This window comes from Telopea speciosissima, chromosome 7, assembly GCF_018873765.1.
Source record: "Telopea speciosissima isolate NSW1024214 ecotype Mountain lineage chromosome 7, Tspe_v1, whole genome shotgun sequence".
Taxonomy (NCBI): domain Eukaryota; kingdom Viridiplantae; phylum Streptophyta; class Magnoliopsida; order Proteales; family Proteaceae; genus Telopea; species Telopea speciosissima.
In genome coordinates, this window is record NC_057922.1 from 21,413,625 (window position 1) to 21,426,824 (window position 13,200).

The 13,200-nt window shown below is 38.6% G+C and overlaps 1 protein-coding gene across 1 annotated transcript; it reads left to right on the forward strand.

The window, feature by feature from the left end:
* Positions 1-7,153: 7,153 nt before the first annotated feature.
* Positions 7,154-9,726, forward strand: LOC122668037 (dnaJ homolog subfamily C member 2-like). Its single transcript, XM_043864570.1, has one exon. It carries the CDS (start codon positions 7,282-7,284, stop codon positions 9,232-9,234), a length of 1,953 nt encoding a protein of 650 aa, XP_043720505.1. The 5' UTR covers positions 7,154-7,281; the 3' UTR covers positions 9,235-9,726.
* Positions 9,727-13,200: the final 3,474 nt, after the last annotated feature.

The following is a 13,200-nucleotide window of genomic DNA, read 5'->3' on the forward strand; positions in this document are numbered from 1 at the left end:
TGTAAGATAATCAAGTCCAGTGAAGTTACAGTGAATCACCGAAAGGGTACAAAACATAGATTGAACAAGATTACAACAGTTATAACAATGAAAAGGAAATAATGGTGATGAAGATCAAGCAGCAGAATCATTCCAGATCTAGAATCCCAAAATTGGAGAGAAGGACCTTAATTTACTTGATCAACAAAATCTGAATCGGCCTGTTGCGTACTCTGTTAGCAGCCCAACAGCAAAACCAAACATTACCCATCTGCAATGCAACAGATTTCATCCAAAATGCAGAGATCAAGTCAACAAGTGCAAACAAATAGTGAGAATCTTGGTATATCTAATTTGGAGGTTTGATTTTAGGGTTCATCTTTCCCAAATGGTTTAGGGTTTGATTTTTAATTTCAAACCCTAAACCATTTGGAGAAGATGAGGTTATTTTGGTCATTTTATTTTTTATTTTTGGTGGGTTTTTATCAGAAAGGCATTTTGGTCATTATATATCCTAAAACTAACATCTAACGTTCCAAATTAACGACAGGGACCAAAGTGCTACAAAGTTTTGAAAGTAAGGGAAGTTTGCAATTATAAAAATTGTAGGGGGGCATTTTTAGAGAGGCATTTGTCAAAAACCCATTAACATTAAGGAAGAGAGATAAACGCACCGCTGCGGTAAAGGTAGCAGTCACGCCAATTTTGGGAGGAAATTTTACTGTTACACTTGTAGCAGGAATGTTTCTCTTACAAGGCTAGCAGCCAAGGAAATTGAATAACTCACTACCCTTTTGGGTTCATAAATACCCTCCTAGGTTTTAGTATTTTCTAAAATACATTTTAATATCTCATTTCTTTATCAACGGGTCTTGTAGCATGAACATTACTATCACAAATGTAACAACAAAATTTTGTCCCAATGAGGGGAAGGACGGGCCATCAAACAGGAGGTACAAGGGAGTCATTTCAAAAGGGAGAAGAGAGAGATAGACACAATAGGAGTTAGCTTGTGATATACTAACAGTGTGCCCAACCTTTTCCCTAATATTAAAAAATTATTTTTTATAATTGAAATAAAGTGAATTTTAATTTTAATCTGTTTCACCATTATCTACTTGATTTATTTTTTGTCAGTGAAAATAAATCAAATGGATTCAATTGGATTTTTTCTGAAACATATCAATAAGGTAGACCCATGGTCTTATTTCATCGTCGAGCTAGAAATGAAAAAAAGACCGCTATCTCCAAACTTAAGTCAAACTTAGCTCGTTTCTTGTGGGATTGTGGAAGATATAAGGAGTGATATATATAATAACTATTTATTTGATTGATAATTATATAAAACACAATATATTTTTGTCATTTGCGTTAAGCGTGCAAATGCATTAAAAAGGGGAAACTTTTAACGAATGTAGATGAATGGAGGTTTAACACTTAAAGAAACACTTTTTGGATTGTTATAAGTTAGACACATGGTCTAAACTTAATTCAAACATAGCTTGCTTTTGTTTTAATTGTGGAAGTTACAATGATTGATATATAGAATAACTTTCTATTTGATTGATAATTATAAAAATCATAATATATTTTTGCCATTTGCATCAAACGGGTAAATGCATTAAAAATGTGTAAATTTTAATAGACACGCCATTACAATTGATGGCAAACTCACTTCAAGAAGAAAAGTATTAGTAGCCTACATGCCATGAGATCCTTTGTCCAGAAATGTGAAAGAACGAAGGTTTAACTCCTAAAGAAAAGTTTTTTGGGTTGTAATAGGTTAGACACATGGTCCACCATCAAGCTCATATATGTTATGTTAAAACTAGTGCTGTTAGAATCTTGTTTCATTTGAGAAAGACTCTACGACATGTGTTTTACAACTCTCTTTTTTTTTTTTTTGGTTATAAGCCCCACATTGGAGACCAGTCAAGGACCCACAAGGGGCCAGCAAAGGGGCCTATTGGGCCACCCTTACTGCTAAGACTACTATGCTACTGCTACTATTTCAAGAAAGGGTGGAGGTAGGAGGGTTGAACCTGCTACGTACTAATCTTATGATTGCAAATAAATACCAAAAACCATGATCATTAACCATGGCACTAATAATGCTCAAAATCATTAAAAGGAACAAAATAACAAGAAAAATGAAAATTTTCATCAATCATGATTGAATCTAAACTGTTGATTTTCTACACCCCAAAAAAAAAAATTCCTAAATTGTTGATGATTTACAAGACACTGTGGTGGATTAGGCCTATAGAATTGTGATTGGGTGAAAAGGTGTTCAAAGTAGGCTCAACGTCTTAAAGGATCAAACAACTTCACCAATAATGGAACATTAGAGAAAATGAATGCATCAAAATAGGCCATGTAAAGTATATTGTGTGCAGTCTCTCATTGTTAACAAGATTCCATGTTTTGGGAGTAACATTGATTTATGAACCTCATTTAGGGTTTCAAAGTTTGGCAATGGTTGAGATATCTTTTTTGGGGTTTGGAGCTTTGCATTCACATATCCCGGTCTAGTTTCTCTCTCCATTATGCTTCCTCTCCTTACTCGTCCCTTAGCTTCATTACCATCCTATGTTGCGCTCCTGAATTCCAATGAGGTATTTGGGCTCCCCTGATGCTCAACATTTTATTGCTCGTGATACTCTCATGACAAATTATTCACCTTCTACATGTGAATTATTAAATTTACATAAAAGTCATTCACACAGCTATGGACACTGAATATTGCCACCCTCCCTTGGCGATGATGATAATTAGATATGGATAAACATTGGTGCTTCACTTGTAGTTTGACATAAAAAAAATAAAAAAACAAAAAAAAAAGCCAGAAAACCCAAAAAATGGTTGTTTTAAGAGATCTAGCGCGCAGGGGTTTATGCAGCTCCGTACACACGGTGTCACGAGTAGACTCCAATGCCTCGGGAATCGCATCCAATTAGCCCCCTTTTTCACCCTTTAAAGTGTATATGTGTCAATTAGTGACCTGCCCTTACTATTTTTTCACTCCTTTGCTTCAAAATTTGAGCCCCTAGTACCCAGTCCGTAACCTGAGTAGCCTGAATCCATTTTATACACCGTTCTACATTTTTGTTCCATCAAACCCTTTTCGATGCTCTTCGTTAGGTCCCTGTAGTGTCGTTACTCTATCCAAAAAATGAACAATAGACTCGTGATATCCTCGGAGACGCTGTCATTTTGCCCGAGATCCGAGTAGTAAAAGTCATCATTACAGCAGTTACTCTGTTTGAGACCCAAGGAACAAAAGTCCTCATTACAATTGTTACTTTGTTCAATAAGAATAAGGAAAGTAGGACGTCCATCTCCACCTGAGTCATGAGATATTCCACATTTCGCATTCATCGCATTTATCTTTACATTGTTGATAATGTTGGCATGTATGCATCTCTACATTTTTCTTTACTTTTGACACAATATAAATTATTAAAGTAATTCGTTTTATTGTAGATAATAGTTTTTAACTCACAAAAATTGCATATTAATTTTTCTTTTCTTATATTCAATGCATTTCAAGTTAGCCTTGCATATTGATATATGACATATCATTATGGGAGAACGTTTGAAATCAAGCATCTAGTAGAAAATATTGATTTAACCGGCAAGATTAGGTGCTAACACCTTCCCACATTCGTAACCTGGCCACTTACCTAGACTCTTTAACCAGACCATATAGAATCATGTATCTCTTTCCACTCACCCTGGATGAGGCTATCCCCATTGATTCTTAGGCCCGGATCCTAGATGGCGGCTCCTTTTATTGTAATGAATATGTGGCATGATTCCAAAACCCTCATTTTGATATATGTATGGTATGATCCCCAATCCCCTATCGCCAAGGAACCCTGAAAAGCTCTCGGACTCACTTGCAAGACGGAAAAACCAACCCCACTCCGAGAGGTTGCGGTACCCACAACAACATACCTATAAAGGCCCTTATCACCTATCAAGTTATGTGGCAATTTCAATTGTTGGACATGTAGGGTAATTTTTTTTTAATTTTTTTTTAGGATTAGCATTCTCTATGGAGAACGTGGACTTTATGCGTGGGTCTAACGAGAGCACGAGTGTTGGCAGTACGTGGAGGGGCGATATTTCCACCTTTCATGGGGGTGGGGTGGTCATTAGGCCCCCCTTTGTGTTTGGGCATGGGCTAGGGGTGCAAGTTTAGCTCTGACGACCTGAGTTCGAACAGGGTCTGGGTTGAGATACCTTGACCCTAAGGGCGGGTCAGGATTGAGAATTTTTGGTCTTGAGTTAAGGCCGGACCGGGTTAGAGTTGAGGCCTTGGATTGAACGTCTGAGTCAGGCCCAATCCAACCCGACCCTATCATCTTCTTCATGTTATTTGTTCTTATTCTTCTTCTTTCTTTATTTTTCCCCCTTCTTCATCTTATTTCTTTCTTTCTTCTCAGTTTGGCCAGCCCATGCATCTCCCTTCCCCCCATGGATCGGTGTTGGGTCTTTTTTGACCTTGAGTAAGAGCTAGACTGAGCCTGGGCCCAGCTAAGGGGACTCAGGGTTGGACTGGGGTTTTAAAAGGCCTGGCCCAACGACCCAGGTACAGCCTTAGCATGGGTGGTACACTCCCCCATAGAGAACTTTTTCCATTTTTTTTGATTAAAATAAAAAATTGTGTTATTTTTTATCCGGTTTACTAATAAAAAACAGAAAAAACAAATTGATGTTGTTAAGTACAACTTTTTTTGGGTTCCAAAAGAATAGAAGAACAGCATAAATACTAGGAAAGTTGCCAAACAGATATCCTTACCGGCCATGTTTCTGGGGTTGAGAAAGTTTCCCAATTAATAATCATGTGTTAAGAATGGACCCGGATTTGGCCTTGGTTTATCGGGTTGGGTGAACCGCCAACCTCAGGAAAGGAAAATTACAAAATTTGGCAAAGTTTGAGACGACGGATATGCCCTTCACCCGTTTATTTCGGTTCGTCGCTTTGAAATCCTCACATGCCAAATTCCGAATATCTATTCCACGCAAAGGAGAAAGCAGCCAATTAAAACCCTCCGTCGCCCTCATTTTTTTCTCTCTCTCTCTCTCTCCCTGCCCGCTCTGCTTCAAAACCCTAGGAAACGAAGCATAAGAGGAGAGCACGACCCGATTCGCAGTTTCGGTTCTCTCTTCCCCACTTCTAACCTGATTCGCCTTCAGGTGTTGATTTTCTACGATCACGAGGTAAGTCCTTCTGTTAATCTATTTTTCTTCTATTCATCTTTTGTTTCTTGCTAAAATGGAGCTCGATCAAGTGGTGCTCTTTTGGTTTTTTAGAGTTCTATGGCCAATTTTTTGCATGTTTTTGGTTTTATTTAAGTGAATCTGTTGACGATTTGAAGGAGAATGGGAAATTATTTATTTTTTTCTTTTAAAATTTTTCCTGATTGATATTCTTAGATGCTCTGGGATTACACCTATTTACCCTTTGATTGTTTCGTTTACTTTCCTGCTTTGCTGAAAACTGAATTTGTTGCTCGTCTTCTCTGATTAGTGCAAGTGCAATTCTCTGTGTACTGAGAAAATACATGGTTCCGGTGGTCGAACCTAATCAATTGAAAGGTTTTCTTTTGAATTTAGTTGTGTTGTGTATCATGATTGGTTTCTGTGTTTTAGGTTCGTTTTCCTTATTGGGATAGTTTATCCCTTCCCCCCCTTGGCGCCCGTATTGCTTTGAATATTTTCTGTTTTGAGTTGTATTTTTATATTAAACTTGGAACTCCCTAATGTGGGATTTATTTGGTTATTGATTCTGATGCCTAATATTAATTCTACTTCTAATTTTTCTGATTCTAGCTGGTTTTTTGGGAGCTGGTCTGTTGCTTTCTTGTCGTGGCTTAGTAATTTAGGACTCCTTTACCCTCTTCTGTCTAGTACAGCATACCATGTGATGAGGTAGAATACGTCTCATGATATTGTCCGCTGTGGGCTGCCTGTCAAAGCTAGCTTAATGACACCCTCATGGTTTTAAAAGGCCTCATGAAGGAGTGAGGACTCCAATCCTTATATGGACCACGGTCTTCCCTTCACTCACCGATGTGGGAGTATCTTAGTCGCCCCTGGGTTAGATTTTATCGACAACACCATGGCACCTCAATAGAAGAGTGTCTCTATCGATCCCTGCTGTTAGACAATTAGCTTTCTCTACATGTCCATTGTCTACTCTGATTTCATTTTGAAAGCAAAAATAAGGTTTTCATTTTTTGTTAGCATGAATGTGCACACTTACAATTAGCGTGTCAGTTCCTCTTTATTTATGGCATTTTTTATGTATATATTTCTTTTGAATATGTCCTTTTTCCGCTCCTCAAAGTTTTGTTCTCCCTTCCCCCTGTCCTGGATTTTCACGGAGCAATTCTCTCTCACTCTCTAATTGGACTACATATTATTTGCCCTTAAAAGTATTTCTTTTCAGATGCTTTTTTAGGTCAATTCACAAGTTTTGTCTTTCTAACTCTGACTTTGAATCTGGGTGTGTACTTTGAGTTAGTAATCCTATTAATTTTTTTCCCAGTCTCTTAAAAACATTTTCTTCAGTAAGTTTTACATGAGATCCACCCAGTTTTATTTTTGACAGAAATAATCCTCGAGGGAACGAAGAATAGCAAGCCTCCACTTGCATTTTGCATGATCTCTCAGCTGGAGTCAATGCCTGCAGATTTGGTTGGGTAACAACGAATAAAATGAACAAACATCTGAGCTCTTGAAATTTATTTGTCACTAGGGTGTTATTCTGCTTTGTCTTGACCTTTACGCCTTTCATTGTTATATATGGTGGTTTCCAATAAACGGCCAGAGGCTATAACTTTATAATTCTAGGCAGTCATTAAGATGAAAAGAATTTGCTCCTTAAATCAATCAAAAATAAAATGCATTGTAGTTGTGAATATGTCAATTTGATAGATCTGACATCTTGAGTATATCTGGAAATACAATGTTATGATAGTTTGGATAGTGTATATGTATTCCAAACCCAAGTGCTTCAGCAATTGGACACTTGGATGGATGAGCAGTTACAGTAATGTAGTACAGTGAGGCAAGGCTTAGCCATGTTCACAATTGCTCCTTTTCCTTTTTGGTTTGTTGGTTAAGATTAAATTTTGCTGATTCCAATTCTGACAAAATGCAGGTCCGTGTATCAAAACTGTCATCTTATCTGAAACTGTGTCAAAGTTGTTCTGTCTGGTGTTGAAATTTTGAAGAGACTGAGGAGTTCATAGTTTCCGAGTCACTGAGTTAGTGGATCCTTCTAAATTTATTATGACGCTGAATTGTCGTCTGATAACATACTCATCAGATATTATAGATGGAGAGCCAATCTATGTTTCTTCGAATTGCCTTCCTATCAAGGCTGCTAACTTTGAACCTGCGGGACATGCATTCCATTCTGCTGTACTCAACCTTCTTGGTTTTGGCGAAGAAGGAGATACAGATGCTGTTGATCAGAATGATTCGACTGACAAGAGACGAGATTATATTCCATCACCTGATTCGTATAGCAGCAAAGGTAAAAAGAAATCTGGCGAAGGCAAGCAACAAGACCATTATGCCTTCTTGGGTTTGGGGCATCTACGTTTCCTGGCCACTGAGGAACAGATTAAAAGAAGTTACAGGGAGGCTGCCTTAAAGCATCATCCTGACAAGCTAGCTTCTCTTCTTCTTGCGGAGGAAACTGAAGCTGCAAAGCAAGCAAAGAAAGAAGAGATAGAGAATCATTTCAAAGCCATCCAGGAAGCTTATGAGATCCTCATCGATCCTGTGAAGAGAAGGATATATGACTCCACTGATGAGTGTGATGATGAAATTCCCACAGACTGTGCACCATGGGACTTCTTTAAAGTGTTCGGTCCAGCTTTCATGAGAAATGGGCGGTGGTCCGTTAACCAACCAGTACCATCGTTGGGTGAAGAGAATAATCCAGTGGAAGAAGTTGATCGTTTCTACAATTTTTGGTACAACTTTAGGAGTTGGAGAGAGTTCCCACAATCAGATGATTTTGATCTTGAGCAAGCTGAGTCTCGTGACCATAAGAGGTGGATGGAGAGGCAGAATTCAAAACTTAGAGAGAAAGCAAGGAAAGAAGAATATGTACGAATACGTGCGCTTGTTGACAATGCTTATAAAAGGGACCCTCGAATTCTGAAGAGAAAGGAAGAAGAGAAGGCAGAGAAGCAAAGGAAGAAGGAGGCCAGGTTCCTTGCTAGGAAGATGCAAGAGGAAGAAGCTGCTAGGGTTGCTGAAGAGGAGAAACGCAAGAAAGAGGAGGAAGACAGAATGGCTGCTGAAGCTGCTTTGAATCAAAAGAAAGTCAAGGAAAAAGAAAAGAAGCTCTTACGCAAAGAGCGAACTCGTTTACGGACACTCTCCGGATCTGTTTCATCTCAACGTTTGCTTGATCTTACGGAGGATGATGTGGAGAGTATTTGTATGTCATTTGAGACCGAGCAGTTAAGGAGTCTATGTGATAATATTGAACACAAAGAGGGGATTGAGCGTGCACAACTTATAAAAGATGCATTGGGAGGGAATAGAAATTCTGAGGGGCCAAAACAAGCTGAAAAGAATGCTCAACAGAATGGTTCAGTAGAAGTTAATAAAAATGTGGCTGGTGTCCAGGTAAAGGATGCGAATCCTTTAAGCGGCTACGAAAAAAAGGAAAAACCTTGGGGCAGAGAGGAGATTGAGCTATTGAGGAAAGGAATGCAGAAATACGCCAAAGGAACTTCTCGTAGGTGGGAGGTCATTTCAGAATACCTTGGTACTGGAAGATCAGTAGAAGAGATTCTTAAGGCAACAAAAACTGTTCTTCTTCAGAAGCCCGACTCTTCCAAAGCTTTTGATTCATTCCTTGAGAAGAGAAAACCGGCACCAACCATTGCATCCCCACTTACCACGAGACAGGAATCAGCAGAGACAATTACCCCAGCAGATCTTCCCGAGAAAAATGTTCCTGAGATAGTTAATCCTAAGAAGCCTTTGAGTAGTGATGTTGGGGTCATGGTGAACGGCACTTCTTCAAGTACCGAACAACAAGATGAGTGGTCTGCTGTTCAAGAAAGGGCACTAATTCAGGCTTTAAAAACCTTCCCAAAGGAAGCCAACCAGCGTTGGGAACGAGTTGCAACTGCAGTTCCGGGGAAGACAGTGATTCAGTGCAAGAAGAAGTTTGCTATGTTGAGGGAGAGCTTTAGAAGCAAGAAAAATGCAGAATAATTGGATTTGTTCTTAAAACACAGTGAAGTTGCATCGCAGTTGAAAAGAAGTTTATTGTTTGGTATCTGGAGGAAGAGTTTCTTTCATTTTGAAGATGAAATTAGCTTAAGCTACATGGTGTCCACAGAGTATTTTTCTCAGCATCGGATTTTATAAGTTACACCATACAAGTTATATCGAACTCAGATTATTGAAAGATGGAGTTCTTCATATGGAATAGCCTAGTAGAGATTCATCACTCAATCTAAAGGTCTAATCTTTTATGAAAAATCATTCCATTCTTTCTTGTGAGATCATTCTATTTGAATCTACCATATTTGAGGTTGTTATGTGTTGAGCGAAGGGAGATGATAAAAGTTTTAGTTAAAGATTGACTTGTAGAATTAACTGAACTACCTGTTATAGAAAGTTCCAGATCTCTTATAACAGAAATCCTTCCAAATTTTAGACATTATTATTATTTGTGTTTAATATTCGTTTATTTGTGTGGCCTACCATATGCACGTTGTGATGATTCTCATTTCCACTTGATTTCTGATCTACTAGTCTGCTGGTTATCTATTGTCTTAGTTGCTTTATCAAATTCAGTGTGAACTAGGGTGCTACCGGGCCACGTTTTTTAAAATTCCTGCCCAAACCTGGTTCCCCATAGCTAAGCCCAGGCCCAGCCTCTCCTCGAAATCCCGAGTTTGGGCGGGGCTGGCTGGACTGGTCCTTAGTGTTTGATACTGTTTAACATAAAAGCATAAAATAGTGAAATTAGAAATTGTAATATTCTCTTGATTGTGTATTTCCTAAGTTATTTAATGTAGGAATAAAAAAAGGTTTTCAAAATAATTTGTAACTGACTTGACATTATGTCATTATTAAAAATTGTCTTTTTTTTCGAATAGGCATGTGAAATGCTAGGATCGACTTGAAAAAAAAAATGTGGTATACTAAATGGGGCAAAAAAAGTAATTCAACATGCAATTATGCCTCATGTTATATGTTAATAAGTTACATACAATTACTTAAAGAGATTGACATTTTTCAAGTAGGGTGTCTTGGATCATTATCCTCTTCAGTTGCCTGCCCGGTACAGTTGTTTGTTTCCTCTCATAGGGGGCAAGAAATCACGACCTAACCCTTTGCCCGAACACACTGACTGAGTAAGGTTAAGTCATCATTTTCACCTCCCTATGAGAGGAATTGGACAACTGTATCGGGCCAGGGAGCCGGATAGGATAAAAATTTGGGTTTCCTAGACCATTCACAAACTTAGTTGGTCTACATGTATTTATTGCCATATGGTTGGTTAGATGAGACTGAAATTACGTGGACAAGTAGACCCACTGTCACTGACTAAATCTTAAAATTGTCCTTGAAACAGAGCTTGTCAAGTGGTAGAATAAGTATTAACAATTCAAGACTACACAAAGTTGTGCATAGACTACCAAGAGGGTTCATGGACATTCATGGAGGAGCACAGATTAGGTCTTCGTACAAGGACCGACCTTGGGACTTGATCTGTGCACATATGGAATCCAGGGGGCTCATGGAGGTGGCAATGGATTCCATATGGACACGGATCAGGTCCCAAGGTCAATCCTCATACGCATACCTGATCTGAACTCTTCATGGATGGTAGAAGATTGAATTTGACTATGAAATTAGAAAAATGACTAATCAAAACCATTTCCTATTATCCAATGGTCAAATGTGCCACATAACCTTTCCACATGATACAAGTAGTTGTCTAGACTCTGCTAAAAAATTTTTAAGGGAGAAAAGTTTTGGCTACTGTCCATGCCCAGACACAATGGAGGGTGAAATGACCAGCGACCGCCCCTTGTGAAAGGCAGAAATCCCACCCCCCAAAATACCTCTGTGTCCCCTCTCATTGGTCACGATCTCCCATTTTTAAGGAAGAAGGTTCTCTGCGCTGCCGGGGCAGGGCATACTAGTACCCTTTGTCACTATATCTCTCTCTCACATGAAATAACTCCGCTGTTCTTTTTTCCTTGCGCATGATTGGTGCGTTCCCTATGCCAATTGTTCAAGAATCCTCTGCCAATTTTTAATCATTAATACAAGTAAAGGCTGGGCACGCTATGTTTGCCTCTCTCCTCGCCGCCCACCCCATGGAAAAGTCCCCCATCCCCCCATTGGTTGAGCCACTAGTTCTGGAAAGCTAGTGGCGTGCTCAACCCCGCCCCACTAATATATGCCCCTTAGATTCTTTTTCTAACCATGGCACTGGTTGGGGAAGTCACCCGCGTTCATTTTCCTTAATTTTCTATCCACGTTACTGGTCTACGGTACCGACTTTCTCATTTTTCCTGTATGTGGGTATTATCCCTCTTATTCTCCATTGGTCAGCTCTACCCAAACAAGGAAGGGGCTCGCGATCGAGACGGCAACGATCGGCGTTTAAAATCTGCTATTCAGGAATCTATACATCTTCGCTAGTTTCTCAGGTATTGCATCAATTATTTTTTCATTTTAATCGACTTTGAGCACTACTTCTTTGTTCTTCATTTATCTCTTACCCGCTTCGAACTTGTAAGAATTATGAATTTGTTGGTATTGTTATCATTGACCAGATTTTTGCTTTTGAATCAAAAGGGTTCGTGTATTGTTTTCCCACCCTCCTTTAATGAATATTCGATTTCATCTGTTATTGGGGTTTGATGACATCTAGTAATGCTTTTAATTTCTTGTATTTTGTTTTGTAATTGAGGTTTCGTTTCGTCATCGCTATTATTACTATGATGCTTTACTTGAACAAACCTAATAACGTTATAATCGAGAACAAAATTTGGAAAACAAAAAGAAAAATTGGGAGATGAGGATCGCTTGTTTGATGATCAACTCCCTATTTCATCTCTTAGGTCGGTGTGGTGATCATCCGTTTGAACTCACTTAATTTTTTGCATTGCTAATCTATGCAAATAGTCATGATGGGACCAGATTGAGGATCTGTCATTAATTTTTTGGGTTGCCTGGTACGTAGACGTGGCAGAGCCTCTTTACCCAAGAGTAAGGGTTTCAAAACCTAGCCCGAACCGTTAAGACTGATCGAAACCGACCGAAAAACACGGACTGATCCGATCCTTATTGGATTGGTTTTGGGCTGGGGTATGACGGGACCGGCTGAAAACCGGGCCGCATTGGACCGACCGATGACAAACCAAAAAAACCGAACAGAATGAAACCGATAAAAAAATAATATTGAGTATAAGGTTATGAATAGGTGAATTGATTATCCATTGATTTCAATATTAGTGAGCAAATTTCTAGTTGTAAGGGGAATTGTTACAAACCAATGAGTATGAGGTTGTCAAAGAAAGGAAATTGATTTGTAACCTTGCTTCTTCCATTGATCTCCTTGTTTACTATACAAAATTAGTTGGTTATCAAATAAATGATTTGATAGTAGGGTTCATTTTGTGATTTCAATATTAATTATATTCTCAGTGACTATTCATTGATTTCAATTTTAGTTATCTTCCCCTTACAGTTAATAATAAATAATTATATGATTTGTAACAATGATTTCTCTACAAACTCTATTTATCCATTGATTTGAATATTAATTATCTTCCATTCTTCCCCATATAATTTATTCGTCTTTGTTCGGATTACAACATAAACATGTCAAATCAATTTTCTTATTTTTAGTTGTATACTTGTTTTGACTTGAGAAGGTGAATTGAAGTGTTTTTATCGAATCTTTCCTCATTACAAATTATGAATTTGAGATTTCATTGTGGCTCAAACCTGAAAACAAACCGATCAAAACCGGTATTAACCCGATATTGAAAAACCGAAATAAACTGAAGCCGCACCGCACCGAAACCGAAACCAACCGAAAACCGAAGTTTCTTTACGGTTTGGTTTTGGTCTCACCATTCCGAGACCAAAACCGATTCAGCCCGGACCGAAACCGAGCCGAACCGACCGTTTGACACCCCTACCCAAGAG